Genomic DNA, 17895 nt, shown 5'->3' on the forward strand with positions numbered 1-17895 from the left:
GTCATTTTGTACCATCTCAAAATGTATTATTTCTTTGTAACATATGCTTGGCACAGCTTTTGAAGCAGGTGACACAACACTGTGGATCAGGCTCATATGGAATACATTTAATTTTCCATTATGCTTTCCGCAACTCTTCAAAAGTATGCACTTACCAGGATGATTTGATATAGGAGGCTGGAATGCAAGTTCATTGTGAACTGGCCCTTTAAAAGAAAAAGCATGAAATGTGTTTTACTTGAAGATACAGATTTCTAAGTATTTTGTTTTGGTAGAGTCCAGAATGTGCTACGCACTTTCCAAACGAAGGTATGATCCCAGCCTTGACAAGCTCATTCTAACAACAAAGGTCAGCAAAGAGTTCACTCTTTGCAAAGCAAGGTTAACTTTTTTTTTTATTATTAGTAGTATTTTAAATTAGCTATGCTCCTCAGTCAGCACAGCAGAAGTACATCTTTAGAAGGGAATATGCCATCTTACTGATGAGTTTGGGATATATGTGATGGATGAAGGCACAATGACTTGTGGGAGAACATGACAAATAGATCAATAAAGTTGGTAGATGTCAATGGATGAGACTGCTCAAAGTGAGAACAGCAGAAGCTCAAAGAGAAAGCTCAAGAGCACCACCATCCAGATAGAAGTATCATTTATAGAAAGGTCAAAGTATTAAATTACAAAGCCAAGTCAATATTGAGTAATTTAAGCACCAGAAAAAATTTGGAACTCCACTACTTCAGATAAACAAGACAGAGCATACAGATGGAACCAGTGAGAAGGGAGTAATATAAAACTTAATAACAGACCCAAAATGTGTTCTGTTGATACAGGAAAACTGCCAAAGTAATTTACTGCAATAATTGATTTTACCTCCCCCTTAGGAATAACAGTGCAGAGCATAACCACTGCAAACAGAATAATTTATATTTGCAATAACCAGAAACCCAGAGCTTTCAGTGTTTAGAGATTACTGAATTCCATAATAAAAAGAGGATAGGGAAAATTAATTTTCATTTTTGTTCTTTCACCACCACACTCCAAGCTCTTAAATAAACTCCTATATCTTTTGGCTCTACTGATCTCATTCAAGCCAACTTCAAGCCATTACAACATGGAAAAACAAAAATCAATCTATTTTGCCTTGAGGTCAAGAACTTAAGGAAATTTTAAAGGTTTGTTTTATAGCAAGTGCAAATTTATGTGCCAAATGTTCCGTTGGAGTGGGTTAGAGAGAGGACAGTCAAGAATTTATTTTTAACTTTTACAATATATTTACATTTTAGTGCACATACTGATATTTCTTTTAAAGTGTAATTTTAGTACTGTAAGTTAACAAAATGACACTTTACTCTAAATATGTGTTTAAGGGCTCTGAAACAAGGAACTCGAACTAAAGAAGGCCAAGTATTATTTCAAAAGCTATGTTTAGACTGACATTCTTAAGGGCAAAGTAATTATTTACAGCAGAGGTTAAATTGATGCAGAAAAGGGAAATAAATACTTATAGGCATTTAACTACAAATCTGGATGATCCTATCTTAACACAATTAAGATTTTAACCTGCTCTTCCCTGTTTTGATGTAGCACAAAGTACAGTGCATCAACTCTCTTGGAACTTTCATATTTAAAAGTCAGAATGTGTTACATGGTAATTATAGTTTTACAATTAACAGAGTTTACATTTGTGAGAGTGAGTGGATGGGTGGCCCAGAGGGGGAAGGGCAGGGAGAATAAAGACGGACAGATGGAGAGACTAGGGTAGTCACTAGAGAGATTGTCATTATGCTGCAATAACAAACTAGAAAGTATAACAATCTGAAAATCCACAAATGCTTACAGTAATGTCCAGGATGGGGCATAGGAGGGTGATGCTGAAGATGTCCATTCTGGTGGTGAGGTATAGTAGGTGTGTAAGCTGCTGTTCGACTTCCAGTCCAAGTTGTTGTACTATCTAAAAGAAGATAAAAGACCCTGGATTAATTTGAATTTAAGGGAACTTACCTTTAATTATTCAAATATTTTATTTCTCCTGAACATTCATTAGCAGGTTTTCAAAAACTAAATACAATGCTTGTCACACGTATACTCACTATGATGGTAAGTAGCTGGCTGAGCTGGAAACCCATTCTGCTGTGTTCCTGGCTGAGGCCCTGGAGCAATCTGTAATAGTCCATCAGTATGGCTACCTGTCAATATACTGGTTGGTTGACCTGGTAAAAGAACATACTTCCCATTCATAAATATTCCACAGGTTTATTATAAGGGAAATTGCACACTCCTAATGAGGAATAAACACATTCCATTAGCAAGCCTATTAGAATAAAGCTGCAATTGTTTAAGGTAGGACTGTCAAGCAATTAAAATGAGATGGTAAATAATAGTACACAATGTCAATATTGTTGGTTTTTTTCTACATTTTAAAATATATTGATTTCAATTACAAACACTCAATACAAAGTGGACAATGCTCACTTTATTTTTGATCATAAATGTTTACCCTGTTTAAAAAAAAAACAGTATTTTTCAATTTGCCTATCAAGTACAGGGAGTGCAACCTCTATTATGAAAGTTGGACTTACAAATGTGAACATGCACAAAAAATAACTGCATCCAAAACAATGTAAAACTTTTGTGTCAGCAAGTCCACTCAGTCTTATTTGTTCAATCAATCGCTCACACAAACAAGTTTGTTTACATTTGTAGAAGACAGTGCTGCCCACATCTCATTTACAATGTCATCTGAAAGTGAGAACAAGGGCTCAGATGGTATTGTCGTAGCTGGTGTCACAAGATATTTACATGCCAGATGCACTAAAGATCGCTACTTCCCTCATGCTTTAACCAGCATTTCAGAAAACATGCATCCATGCTGATGATGGGCTCTGTTCAGTAATAATCCAAAGCAACGTGGACTGTTGCATGTTCATTTTTGCCATCTGTTCCAGAAAAGGTTAATTAACAGAAGGTTAATTTTTTTTTTTTTTTTTTTTTTTTTTTTTTACCATGGTTCAAGCTCTGTAGTTTCCATATCAAAATGTTTCTCTTTTAAGACTTCTGAAAGAATGACCCACAACCTATCCCTCCCAGATTTTACAAGGAACTTCAGATTCTTAAACCCTGGGTTTAGTGCTGTTGCTTTATTTAAAAGTCTCACATTGGTACATTTTCTGTTTTGCCAAATCCACAGTGAAAGTGTTCTTAAAACACCTAGCATGTGATGGGTGATTACCAGAGACTGCTATCATATGAAGTATGGTAGAACATACGTAAAACAAAGCAGGACACATACAACTCTCCTCTATCAAGTTCAGACATAAATTTAATTAATATATTATTTAAGCATCATAATACGGAAGCATGTCCTCCGGAATGGTGGCCAAAGCACGAAGGAGCATATGAATGTTTAACATATCAAGCACAAATATTTTACAATGCTGGCTAAAAAAGTACCATGCAAATACCTGTTCTCACTTTCAGAAGACACTATAAATAAGCAAGCAGCATTATCTCCCACAAATGTAAATAAAACTTCTTTGTTTTAGTGATTTGTTGAACAAGGAGGACTGAGAGGACTTGTAGGCTGTAAAGTTGTGAATGATTTTGTTTGTGAGTGAAGTAATGTTAAAAAAAAAAAAACCTAAATTTTTAAGTAGCACCTTTACAAAGAGTGTGCTACGATACTTGTATGAAGTAATAAAAATACTATTTCTTGCATTCATCCTTTTTATAGTGCAAATATTTGTAATAAAAATATAAATTAAAGTATACTTTTTATTCAGATGTAACTCCAATCAATATATTTGAAAATATACAAAAATCTAATATCTCTACATTAAATTTTAATTGGTATTTGATTAACAACAGTAGGATTAAACTGTGATTAATTTTTTAAGCACAATTAATTTTAGTAAATCATAACAATTAACTAAAATTAATCTATAGTCCTGATTTATGGATCCATTTCTTGCAGGAAAGAAACCCAAACACACAAAAATTTTGCTAGGACAGAGGGATGTTACCTAGGTAGCAAGGGGATTTTTGCATGCTCCTGAGTAAACAAAGGATTTTATTTTCTATGGCTATGTGATGACTTGTTCAATTCATCACTTCTTTGCAGCTAAATTCATATGAAATGTTTAAGAACAATTAGATATGGCATCCCAATGTGCTCATGGGGATTTTAAGAACCTGCAATTTTTACAGGCTCGTTTTTTCAAGTGGTCTCATTTTTTTCTCCAAAAATTTAGAAAAGGGGTCATTAGCTTCAGAAAGTGCAAGAACTCTTCTGTATTTGGCCTGATAATACTTCTTTATATATCCAGTTTTATTATTCCTCCTGCTAATTTAATGGGATACTAAAATTATCCATTCCCAAGCCAGCTCAATATAATGCTAGTACTCCTCCAGGGTCAATAACTTAAACACAACAATAAATAGTATTTGTAGGGATTTTCCAAGAAGTATGCAACCCTTTTTTGTAGTTTATAAAATTCAATCAATTTTATAGTTTCTAGGGGTGGAGTTAAACAGAAAAAAAACTGAATAAATTCTAGGGGCCAAGTAAAATCGTAACATTTGAGATCAACAGGTGAATGAACTAAACTACTACCTCACTTGATATTTACTTTGGAAAAAATAAGAGCAAGTCTCCTATGCAGTGTCTATTTCAGATGATATCATATGTTTATGCCATTCAAATAAAGTATTCTGATTTCACAGTCCAGATAATCTAAGAATCGTACTTGTGGAAGCCACAGGAATGTTGGGAAAGTTAGCAGTGCTGGTAGTGCTAGACTCAGAAGGAGCTAACATAGCTGGGGTGCTGTAAGTCTCAGCAGAAGCCCTGTTACTTGGTGGATGCTGGATGGTCTGGACTGAATGACCTTCAGCAGTAGATAATGACGCCTGTCCCTCGAAGTCATGAACATATTCATCTTTCACCAACATACTTGAAGGAGCTATGAAGAAATAAAGGTTTAAATCCTTCAGTATGCATGTGTATTTTATTCATTTATAGATAACTACACATAGTAGCACCCACACAATTACAACACTGTTCAAGGTGCGTTCTTGGACAATCATTTGTGACCTCTACAGACCTTGTTACCATATTGTGGGGCATGTCCCCTATTTTAAAAATAAATAAGTGATTCATCTCATATGAGAACTGTAAAGAGTAACTGTATAGCACACCAAAGAACAGTTAGCCTACGTCTATACTGCCGCAGAAGGTCAACCCACTCAGGGTCGATCTTCTGGGGTTTTATTTCGTGCATGTACAAAACGGTGCTTTCTGGGGTCAAAGTCAACCCCGGAACTCCTCATGAGTGGCGAGGATTAAGGAAGGTCAACGAGAGAAACGCTCCATTGAAGCTGACCACTGATGTGTGATTTTAGCAACACCAATTGCATAGCTAAAAATCGCATGTCAGTGGTCAATTGCTATGTCTACTATGGACATAGCCCTAGTTTCCCTTGCTGACTCCAAAACAGCTATTTCTGTATTGAGTGTTTTATACTAAAATTTTCATATGGCAGTTAATCCCACGTTTGTTTTTTAAATTTTTACTGAAGACTTTCAGGCACTTGAAACAACAAAAAAAATCCTACCACTTCTGTCTTTTCAGGGGAAAGAAAAGCCATAGCTTTGGATTTAACCAGGTATATACAACATACAGTTACAGAAGTAACTAAAGCCCAATCATGGTGCTTCTCTGTAGTATACCTGAAAGTAAATGTTTAATTGTTTCCAAGTTTTAAATAGGTTCTTCTCTCCCTGTCCCTCCCCAGCATTTTTTCAATTTGATTATTCTCCATGACACTTGCCACAAGGCTGAAGTTTGAGTTCAGATGTTTGAATTAGTATTTCAAACAAGACTGCAAAACTATTATACACAGGAAAAGTCTATTTTCCTGCTATCACCTATCTGGTACATATACCATACTGCCAGACTTCCTCTGTTGAAACCAAAAAAACCCTTCTTGGCTTGTAACTTTCCATGCTTTCTCTGATCCCAAATTAGAGTTTTGGAAAGTTACAAATGAGTAACTAGAGCAACAATGGGAGCTGAAAGTGTAGACTAACGTTTTTGAGGCACACACCAGATTGTTTCACATAATACTATATTGAAAGGTTGCCTAATTAGAGAAATATCCTAGCTTTCCCTTCCTCTCAGTATGAGAGAACATTTGTTAATATACTATTTAAAGCACAATCTAGTTTTTTTAAAACAGAAGCATTTAGTGATTATAAATATGACTTACCAGAACTCTGCAATGTCAGTCCTGAGAGATCTTTTAAAGAGAAAAGGGAATCTTTTAAAAAGTAAAAATATCTTTAAAAACAATTGCACTTACAAGCTTACAATGCATCAAATGAATTCATAAACATATGCACAAACTAACAAACAAGCAAACTAAAAATCAGTCTCCTACAGTTTACATGAACTAAGTATACTTCATAGTAAATTCTGAAAGGCTGAATCAGCACCTGCAAATGTTATCCCTATGCCTCAGGTTTACTTCACAGTTAAACTTCAATAAATAGTTCCACTAAATAAAAGGTAGTGGTTAAAGTAATTCCATATATACCTGGTCTTTAAATCAGTCATTATGCACCCATATTTTTATTTAGGTCTATTTTTTCCTAAAACATAAGGCAAAATATTTATAATTTATTTCCACTGTTCCACTTTAGTTAACAGACCACTTACCAATGCCAGGTGACACCACTCGCTCATAATGGTAAGGATTCACACAGACACTATCACATTTTAGGTCAAATGCATACTGACAATATTTAACATGCTTGAGTTCATTTTTGTGAAGATCAGGCCACCGCCAAAGACGAGCATAGATCACATGAGGGAATCCTTTACGACCAGCCACCTAAAAAATTAGACACACAAATGTCAATTAGGAAAGTTTAACAGCAACAAAAACAAAACCCCAACTTTCTATCATTTCCAACTAACAGAATAAAGTTGACCAGGAACAAGCAAATATTCGCTACAAATTTCTCCCGTCAAGTCTTCAGAAATACTTATCCTACAAAACTCTAGATCCAATACAAGGAATCAAAAGAGTCCCAGTGGATATCTGAATTAATATTCTGATTATTCCCAAGATAAAATATAAAAATGTAACAGATGATACTGGAAATAAAATGGCCAATATAGAAGTTGTAGGAATTAACAAGTTACATGGAACTGTAAATCATAACCTTCCTTGCAGAAGGCTGTAGATAAGAATTATGGAATAAATTTGAGAATTTTATGTTTAGACTAAAAAGCTAATATAGCTTAGCATAATGTGAAACCATCATTTTATGTAACTTGTGGCACATACTTTTGAAAAAAAGAGGTATTTGTAGAAAAAAGTGAAAAAGTTACGGGGAAACTCAACAAATTATATTTGCACAAAGGTTTCTACCAGCTGAAAGATGGGGACAATTATGCTATAGCACCACTCCTCCACTTTAGTGGCCCCTCAGTCCTACTGCGCCCACCTTTTTGCTGCCACTCAACTACCATACAAACAAAAAATACCTGGGTCTGTATGTGGACTAACCTGAAGCCTACCATCCAACGTTCTCTGTATCGTAACACATTTACTAGGATGAGCTCCATTTGTAGTTATAGCTGTAATCAAAGAATCCAATTCATCTTTTTTCTCCTTTAGCTTTTTAACTAAGCTTTCAATTGCTCGTTTTGCAAAAGTTTCACTTTCACCACCTTGTCGATGACACATCAAGCTGTGAACAATGCTCAGACAAGCATCATTACTTGTTGGTGTGTTAGTAATAGACATATTGTCCATTTGTAATAGCTTTTTCTGATAGATCAAATTTGTCTGGAATCCTTTCAAAGCTGTGTTTTCAGGCTAGTGAAAAAGAGATGACCACAGAAAACATCAGGTACTTGGGGTCTTGTGCAAACCTAGGGAAGAAAAATAATATACTGTAGAAAAATCTTCATAAAGCATTAATACATCACAGCTTAGAGGTAACAAACTTGTTTTTATTAAAGCACGGGAAAATTTAACAGCATATCAAAACCAGTTTTAACAGATTGGATGGCTTTTTTTCAACTTACAAAACAAACACTTTTGCACAAGAAGTTATTAGAAACAAAAAACTCATATATCAGTACTGACAACATGATTGTTTATTGTGTAGATAAACATGAAGGCTGTGTCTACACTAGCAAGTTCTCTCAAAAGCTTTTTCGAAAGAAGGACGCTCTTTCAAAAGATTCCATGGAGCGTCTACACACAAAGTGTTCTTTCGAAAGGAAATAAAAAGAATGTAGTGCTCCTTTCGAAATCAGTCTTCTTTGCCATTTCAGGAAGAGTGCCCCCTTTCAAAAGTTTCTTTCTAAAGAAAACCTGCATAGACGCTCCGCATGCTCCTCCTTTCGAAAGAGCAGTCCTCATTTTCGATCCCTGGCCTGTTCTTTTGAAAGAGCAGGGGCTGTGTGGATGCTCTGTTTTGAAAGAGCAGATCACTCTTTAAATCTGCTTTTTTGTGCATGGATGTACTCTTTTGAAAGCAGCTCTTTAAGAAGAGACCTTCCAGAAGACCTTCTTTCGAAAGATCTCTGTAGTGTAGACGTAGCCAAAGAGAAAAGGAGCTGAATAGACAAATAATGTGATGAGTAGGCTCTGATGGGAGGTGAGGGCCAGGAAGAGTAATTTGTAATACCCTGAATCAGTAAGATTAAACAAAAGACAGATGGGGAGGGGATAGATATTAGAGAAACTGATCGGAAACAGGTGACTGTATGTGTATATGGTAGACATGCCCAATATTAAACTGTACTCTGTTTTGATCTGTAAGCAAATATTAGAAACTGTTTGAATTAAATCTTCCATTGTTAGTATTTTTGCAGGGGAAAAGAATACAACTGCCTCACGTTAAAGAAAGAGTTCTTAAAAATGGGATGATACTATTAGAAAGCTGATGTATCAGGTATCCAGTTTGCAGAAAAAGTTTCGTTCCTGTGAGTGCTACTCTATTTTCCTATTAGTGCTTTACTCTTATGTACATCTTTAAGATGTTACTGCCCCTTTTGGTTTCCATGGAAAAACCTACACAGTTTAGGATACCACACTAAGGTCTGACTGAGTATGCAAACAAATAATATTCTGGAGTTGAACTTTCCCAATCATCCAAATGGTGAGATTCCCCAGAAAGTTTAATTAAAATAGCTAAAATACCACTGGCTTGCCACTTTGCTATTCAGTAACACACCTGGTGTTTAATCAAAGTAAACATATATACTGGTAATCCATAGACCTTGCAACAGAAACATCCATGCTCCAGAAATGTTTGAACAAGTAGCTATTTCATTTTGATTGAGGACCCTTGGAAAATACTGGATACTGAAAAGGTAGTGATGCTAGCTTCAAAAATGTATAGGAAACATTCCTCACTTCCACCCTCCCACTTAAAAATCCCCGAATTGCAAATGATAACATCTGGGGCATGTAAACATAAATTTATTTATACCATCCTACTACAGGTAGAACCTCTCTAATCTGGAACACACTCATCTGGCAAACTCCATAATCCAGCAAGATTTTATTAAGCCAGCTGACCACTTATGGGTGTGGCCAAATTTCCCATGGTCCCATAAAGTTTGTTACAGGCCATCAGCCCTGGATCTCAGTGCTCTGTGCTGTTATTTAGCTGTAATTTACCCCAAATGTCTTCTCAGAGCCCAGCAGGCAACGGAAGCGTTGGTAATGCTTCTAGACAATATGACCTCCCATGGTCCAGCAAATTCTCTCATCCGGCAACGGTCGTGTCTCAAGGGTGCCAGATTAGAGAGGTTCAACCTGTAGATGCTGTTACAAGTTGAACTTCAGTAAACCGAAACTCTTTGGTCTGGCAGGACAACAGATATTTCTGTACCAGAGTGTTCCAGCTGTCCTGGCTGTGAACAGAGCTCAGTGGCCGGGGCTGGCAGCAGTGATCTCCCTTTGACCTGCAAACTTCCTGATTTGGAACTGGTGAGGTCCCTAGGATGCCAGACCATGGAGGTCCAACCTGTAACAAACTTTAGTGACTTAGCAATTTCAAGTTACATGTACCCTAAGAAAACTGGGTCAATTCCCTTCTTTGCAGCTCCCGCATTGGTAGCTAAAACAGATAGAACTTGCGTATTTTTACCACTAAAATACCCAAACCTAACTGAAGGATCTTTTATGACTCTAGCACACAAATGCCAGATATAACCTTAATGAAACAACTGTTCTGGCTGTTCAATATTTATTCTCTTCAATCTGAATTTCAATCCAAAATCCTATAATAAATTCGATACAAATGGATTAGAATACCAGAAACCTTTCCCCGGCTCTCCATTTCAGATGGAAACTTCTCCGCATTCCAAAAATCTCAGTAAAATCTTTTCAACTATTCTTAACTTCTTAATAAGTAATGTTCCGGATAGAAACAAAGTGAACCTACCTAACAAGTAAAAACTTGAAAAGTTAAATGACTAAGGATACCAGACAAGATTTAGAAATAAGTACCTAAAAATTAGACTCTGATCGTGATCTTGCACCTCTGATGTAAGCTCTTACTCTGAGAGTAAGATAGGGCCGTTGATCCTTATTTAATCAGTCAACTGGCCTGACTTTTCACAAAAGTTGAGCCATCCATCAGCAGCCACCGTCTGCGCAGAACTCTTGAAAATCAGACCCATTAATTTAGGCATCTGAATACTCATATATTTGCAAAATGTGTTACTTGTCCCCAGAAACTATTATGTAAGGATTTAGTAACCTAACTTTGGATACCCAGTTGTGAATATTTCAACAAGGGTCTTCATACAAACACTCCATTCTATGTAACCCATTGATGCATCAATGAACCTCAGCTCACATCTACTATACCGGCTGGATTGACAGGCAGCGATCGATTCAGCAGGGTCATGTCTAGTATAGATGCAGTAAATCAACTGCTCATCCTTCCCCGTGTTGACTCTGGTACTCCACGTCAAAGAGAAGCACAAGAGTAGCCTACATATTGCACTGAAGACAGACACACAGAAAGTAGATCTAAGTACATCAATTATATTAAGGAAGGAAATGGGAAGTTAAAGAACACGAAATTTCTAGATCACACTTACATGCATCATGTTTTTATTACTCTTGCTATACAAAATCCATAGGCCTTAAAGTTTGCTGTGAGCAGAAAGCTTTAAAATCATTCCAGATATTCAGCACTGGATGGAGGATCTCCAACTGTATTTCAGGAATGAAACTACTGCAGAAGGGAGTCAGTTCACTGTGCTCTGCAAAGGGCCTCTTTTTTTTTCCCCAATCCTCATATCCACAAAGGCAGAAGGAGTAGTAGTTTGTGGCAGCAACAGGAGAAAAAGACAGCAAGAGACCACTGCTTCAATGCAGTTGTCAGCTCTAACTCTTGAGGCTTACGGGTACCAGAGGAAGCTGAAAAATCCCATCATCCTGTAACCTCCAGTACCAATGTAGAGATGGGAAGGGAGAGTAAAACAGTGCACTAGAGGAAAGTGGTCACCACAGACAATCCAGAAATGGACATAAATATTCGGACTGATCTTCAGAGTGGGATTCTGTATTTCAATATATCAGTCCAGTTAACTATCACCATGTTAATCTGATGGCTTTAAAAAAAAAAAAAAAAACCTCAACCCGCAAGTTTCAATTCCATCCTCTAAGCCCACATTTTTCAAACTGTGGGTCCTGATCCCTTGGTGGGGTGGGGGTTGTGAGCACCTTAGTGTCAGGGTCGTAGCAGGATTCAGTTTTTCTCTTGTAAAAATTTGCCTGTCTCCTGCATCTCAATTGGCAATCCATGGACACTGATCATGGGATTACCAATAGTTGAGCTCGGCTTTTCTCGCAAATGCTCATGTGTCTCCGATGTTTCCACTGATGATTAAATGCCAATCCCGTGATCTCAGTCAGTCAGGTTCAGCTACTTTCACAAATATTCATGTGTCTCCAGTGTCTGTGACAACACGGTGTAGTGTTTACTAGTACAATGCCTTTAGTAGTCATTGGTGCATATGTCACGTTCCATTCTTCTATCAATTATAAATTTATAAAAACTTCTATTTAAATTTTTAGCCTTACAAAACGGAAAGGTTTTGGTTGGGTGCAAGCGAAAAGCTGATAACAAATTTACCGATACTGCTGATAAAAATTGGCCTAAAATCAAGAAAGTATGATGAAAGCTACATATATCTTTTGGTCTCACGAGTGTTTGTGTTACTGGACGAGAACAGCCTCAATGTGTTATTTGTCAGAAAATGCTATCCGCTGACAGCATGAAGCCAAGCAAACTAAAACGATATCTAGAAACAAGTCACGCAGACTTAACTAAAAAACCTTGAGATTTTTTCATTCAAAAAAGAGATTAAATGAAACAACAAAATGTGAGTATGGTTAAATATATGTGTCCCTTCAAAATCACTTTCAGATTCTTATCAAGTAGCATACATAATTGCTCAGTGAGAAAAGCCCCACACAACTGGAGAAAACTTAATACTTCCATCTGCTATTGATATGGTTATGCCTGTAGTGGGGGAGCCTAGTGCAAAACAGCTTTTAAGTATCCCTTTGTCCAATGACGTTGTTTGCTGCTCAATTGCAGACATGGCAGAAGATCTTAATGAGCAACTAACTGAAAAAAGAAGCAAATCATTGGCCATTCAAGACAGATGAGGCAAGGGATAAAGCTAAAGATGCTCATTTAATAATGTGTGTTAGATTTGCTGACAACAGTAAAAAAAAAAAGAAAATTTACTCTTCTGTAAAGAAATTACAGGGACGAGTATTTTGATATAATCGATAGCTTCATGACGTCAAATTTCTTACAGTGGGTGAACTGCGTGGGCATATGCACAGATGGAGCATGCTCTATGTCAGGCTGTCATAGAGGACTTCAAGCATTAATACGCCAAAAATCTCCTGGTGCTGTTGAGACACACTGTATGATTCATAGGCAAGCTTTCGCTTCGAAAGATTTGAGCCCAGCATTGGCAAATGTTCTACAAGCAAACGTACATGACGCGAACAAAATAAAAGCCAGGCCTTTAAAGGCAAGGATGTTTGCAAGGTTTTGCGAAGACCTGGGCGCTGAACACACTTCCTTGCTGTTTTACTGCGAGTCAACATGGCTGTCTCAGGGAAAACGTTTTGACATGTTTTCAAACTACAGAATGAACTTCACCAATATCTAACTGAGGACAGGCACAGTAGTGCACAAGTTTATTGACTGTGATTTCAATACGCAGTTAGCATATTAAAGTGACGTTCAATAAGCTGAATGCTCCTAATATCTCAATGCAAGGTGGTAGTAATAATATATGATAAACTGAAAGCATTTAAGGAAAGTTGAACTGTGGCAGAACACAATGGAAAATTCAAATTTAGATGTTTCCTACTTAAAACAACTCATTGAAAGCAATAACACACATTACTGAAGATGTGAAATTTTGTATTTTAAATCACCGTTCCTTAAAATTTCAATTCAAGAACTATTTCTCAGATATACATATTGAAAAATTCGACTGGATAAGGAAGCCATTTGATGTGAAATTAATAGCTGGTACACTCACTACTACCAAGGAGGAATAAATCATTGACATCTCTTCTGACACCGCTTTAAAAATAAAATTCTCAACCATGTCTCTCTCCAAATCTTGGATCAGTGTGCAAAATGAGTACAAAGAGTTAAATGAGAAGGCTATGAACATACTGATCCTGTTTGCAACATCTTACTTTGTGTCAGGGTATTCTGCAGATGCTGCTATAAAAAGCAAATATCCATCAAAAGTAAACATGAAAAGAGATTTCAACACTTATGCAACAATTAACAAGCTCATCCTTCACATTAAACAATAAGATTCCAAATTTGATATTTTTGTCTATTGCCAATAAAAATTAGTTATCAAAAGTTATTGGCATATTTCTTGTCCAATCCTAATCCCAATAAAATGATTACCTTTACTCATGGAGCAGTGAAGGTGAGGGTGCGTGTCACTCAAATTCAGTTAGCATTTTAGGGGGTCGTGGTACCACAAAGTTTGAGAACCCCTGGTCTAAGTATTCTCTGCACAGAAAATGGAGTTAAACTTTTCAAAAGGACAATATGGACAAAGAAAAAAAATAAGATGTTCTTAACACAGTACTGCACTTAATTACAAAATTCTAAAAACGTGTCTACCCTTAAAATGCTGTGGTACAGGGGAAGGCAACAAGCAGCCCATGGGCTAGAACCAGTTTGCAGGGCTAGATACTGGTAGGACACCAGATAATTTATTTATCCGAGTGTCCACAAGTGCAGCCACTCATAGCTCCTGTTGGCCATGTTTTGCAGTTTCTAGCCAATGGGAGCTGCAGGAAATGCCACAGGCTGGGAACACTGAGGTAGTGAAGGGCTATTTAGTCTTTTATATTCAGCAAAGAAGTTCAAAGCAAGAGCCAGCTATTTAAAATTAGCAATGGTAGGCACGTTCTACATGCCTCCTCATTTTCATACCAGTGGATATTTCTGCCAAAAAAGGTTATCTGGACAATAAAGACATAATATTACAGGCATTTATGTCCATCTACAATGGAAACTACACTGTTTATAATTAAAATTCAAGTAATGACTTGCATGTTTTAGCATTGCTGCTGTAGAGAACAATACTGAGTATTTCACATCCATTTACTCGCAGCCGCACAAAGCTGTCTAACACAGCGGTTCAAGCAAAATGTCCCTTTAGGAATTAATTCCACAGTTCTCAATATAATTGCTATGCTGCTACTCTGAAAATAGCAGCCATCTCTACATCATCACCCCAAAATGGAAGCCTAGCACTCAGCGGTAGGACCGTCCGTCTGAATTACTGAAAAATCATTACTAGTCAAGTTGCAAGGCCCAGATCAGTTCAATTTATGCAATGTATTAGTACCCAAGATAGTCTGACAGTATTCCTCATCTATGGTAGGAAGGTAACACTACCAGCTAGCCTGAGTGAAAAACAAGCATTTAGATTAACTCAAAGCAGGACAAACAAAAATTATACGAGGCCCTTTGATTACTGACAGCAAACCTGTGTGCAACAAGCTGAGCATTTCAGAGACAGTAAATATGACAAAATTCTCCAGTGTAAGTGACGGGGGGATTGATTTAAATCATGACAATTTAATCCCCACGGGAAAAAAAAAACATTGATCTACATCGTTTCCCATTGATACTTCAAATATTTCTTAAACACTATTCCAAATCTGATCACTAAAACATGTTAATTTACAACTCAGTACAGTATTATATAGTATTTAAGGGGGCATACGTCGTATATTTTTTTCAGATAACTTGATTTGTATTAATATTGGAAATTGTACAGAATACTCATTACCTGCACCAAGCAGCAGGAGAACATTATAAATGGTAAAAACTAAATCATACACAAACAATAGCATTTATATTTTACTAAACTAAATCACAAGTTACATAAATGTTTTACATTTGCAATCACAGCGGTTTCCTGAGTTGCCAGCTGACAACTGATGACTGTCCTTAAACTTTAAATATTCAGAATTTCAATAACTTAACATTGCGCCACCCATGAAGGCTTAAACTGGCAAACTTCCCCCCCCCACCAGTATTTCTTGCATACTGTTCAAGTTTCTTCTCATACAATGCAACTCCCAACCTTCCAGGAGGTGTGTAGGAGTGTAGCCTGGTTGTAAGGATTCAACCACATCAATTAAGGTGTTAACTGTTAACCATGCAAAAAGGAAAACTTGTGCCTTAAATGAACTGGGCAAACTTTTCCTACATAAGGTCTTGTTGGTCCTTACTACAAACCCATCTATAGTGGTGGGCAGTGGTTTGAGCACTGGCCTGCTAAACCCAGGGTTGTGAGTTCAATCCGTGAAGAGGCCATTTAGGGACTGGGACAAAATAGATGTCAGGGATGGTGCTTGCTCCTGCCAAGAGAGCAGGGGACTGGACTAGATGACCTCCTGAGGTCCATTCCAGTTCTAGGAGATGTGCAATTTATTTAGTCTGAAATATATTTAGTAGCAACACTGATATTAAAAGCACCAACAGATGACTCTGAAGTTGTTGCTGATAGACAGTCCAAGTCTCTTACACTTAAATGGGATACTGAAACAAAGCTCAAAATAGTCATTCTTAGTTATTCTCATTCTATTATTCAGTTCATCATTTACATTTTTTTCCCCAGCAAGGATGCAGATCCCATTAGAAATCACCAAAAAACCTACGATCAGCTATGCTTAGCGTGTGCTTAATTTTGGAGTAGGCCCCAATGAACATACTAGAACTTCTGTTTTTTAAGAAAAAAGTAAATGATGGGGTTCCCTTGGGAATGCTGAGTTATGCTGAAGCAATACAAGGAATACATTTATGGCATCACCATTATGATCTATGGTCATTATGTTCCAAAATAAGGGACATGTATTATGTAATATAAAATAAAGTGACCCCAAAGTAGTAACTGGCAACTCTAGATTTCTCTTACTTCAGATTTTTTGTACTGCATACTTGAGTAACAGATGCTAAACCTAGTCAGCCAAATTAAACTTGCCATAAGGATGAGCTAAATTAAACTTTTTTTCCCTAGCAACATTCAACGTAACAAACAGGTTGGGAATTTATTTGTCAAATAATACTTATAGTCAAAGGCATAAAGCAAGTCTTGAGAAATGATTCATTGCAAAGTGAATTATTTAAATTACTAATCAGTCAACCAACATTGTTTTTCAGACATAGCCACATTTTCTCCCAATAAGCAGTCTTCCTTATATTTCATTGTTGCAACCAGGCCCAACATTATCATCTAGCACTGCTTACACTTGACATGTTTTCCATTTTTTACCAAGGGAATGAATTTCTTCAAAATATTCCAGATAGGGTCTCTCAAGCCATGATATTTTTCTATAGCAAAAGAGTGGGGGAATACGGAAAGCTCTCTGTGTGCTGAATAAAGTCTTCCCTTTGTCTTTCCAGTCCACTTGACTATTTTTTTCTATGCTGCCTCCCTCCTTTCCTATATCATCTCTTTGTCTTTAAGACAATGTCTGTCTCGGCCCAGGTCTATCATGACAAGCATAGAACAAAAACAATACTATTCAGCTTGTCTTTTTTTGCACATGCTAGCTTAGTCTCTTGAGAAACAAATTCAAAGCCCACAACTTTCAAGAAGTAAAAGTTGGTAGTCAGGGTGAACAGAATAGAGCCATAAATTCACTTTTACGAGACTAAGTGTAGGTGTAGCAAGTTTGATGGGAGATTCAATTATAATCTATTTTTAAATGAGAAATTTAGTATTTTATTGATGATTTTAAAAAAATCTGATTCAAATAAAAATATCACTGATTTTTATCCACCCTGGCAAATGAGGCCTTAGAACTATCAGGAAATTTCAATAAAGGATTCTACTTGGCATACCCCGTGATTAAACAGGAGAAAATGAAATTATATTTGTGATCTGACTTTTTTATTCTGAAGAGGGTGTGAAAGGGTTTGTTTATTTTTTAATTAAACTTTCTCTCCTTTTTTTGGTGTTAGCAATATTAGGACGTAGTTTCCATGCTTTCACTGAAAGGCTCCTAAGTGAAGAAGTGAAGTAGGAGCTTCCGCCCTCAACTGAAGGGCTGATTTTTTTTTAAAGTAGCATCTCAAAAAGCCAAACAGTGATTAAAATCATGACCAAAAGACATTCCTCCCTCCCAACCTCACCCCCCCCCCCCACCGTCACAAACCTACTCATTTGCAAGTGTTGAGAAGTATACATCTGCGATCTCTAAAAATTTTTCAGCTTCTTCATATATTAAAAAGGAAGCAAAAATAGGCACGCCTTTCCTTGACAGATCATCTTTAACACTGTT

The 17895-nt window shown here is 36.8% G+C and overlaps 1 protein-coding gene across 2 annotated transcripts in view; it reads right to left on the reverse strand.

Annotated features, from left to right (window-relative positions):
• Nucleotides 1-17895, reverse strand: part of SMAD4 (SMAD family member 4) — a 43592-nt gene that overhangs the window by 13413 nt on the left and 12284 nt on the right. The window contains exons 1-8 of one of the 2 annotated variants that reach the window (XM_074995780.1): nucleotides 10886-11158; nucleotides 7570-7937; nucleotides 6714-6888; nucleotides 6265-6294; nucleotides 4743-4958; nucleotides 2091-2210; nucleotides 1838-1951; nucleotides 156-206 (exon numbers count right to left, since the gene is read on the reverse strand). In XM_074995780.1, the coding sequence (XP_074851881.1) occupies nucleotides 156-206; nucleotides 1838-1951; nucleotides 2091-2210; nucleotides 4743-4958; nucleotides 6265-6294; nucleotides 6714-6888; nucleotides 7570-7818 (955 nt within the window). In that variant the 5' untranslated portion in view covers nucleotides 7819-7937; nucleotides 10886-11158. Of the gene's footprint in view, nucleotides 1-155; nucleotides 207-1837; nucleotides 1952-2090; nucleotides 2211-4742; nucleotides 4959-6264; nucleotides 6295-6713; nucleotides 6889-7569; nucleotides 7938-10885; nucleotides 11159-17895 lie in introns of those variants that run through there. The other variant, XM_074995779.1, reaches the window with a different exon arrangement.

The sequence above is a fragment of the Carettochelys insculpta genome, chromosome 5, assembly GCF_033958435.1.
Source record: "Carettochelys insculpta isolate YL-2023 chromosome 5, ASM3395843v1, whole genome shotgun sequence".
Lineage (NCBI taxonomy): Eukaryota > Metazoa > Chordata > Testudines > Carettochelyidae > Carettochelys > Carettochelys insculpta.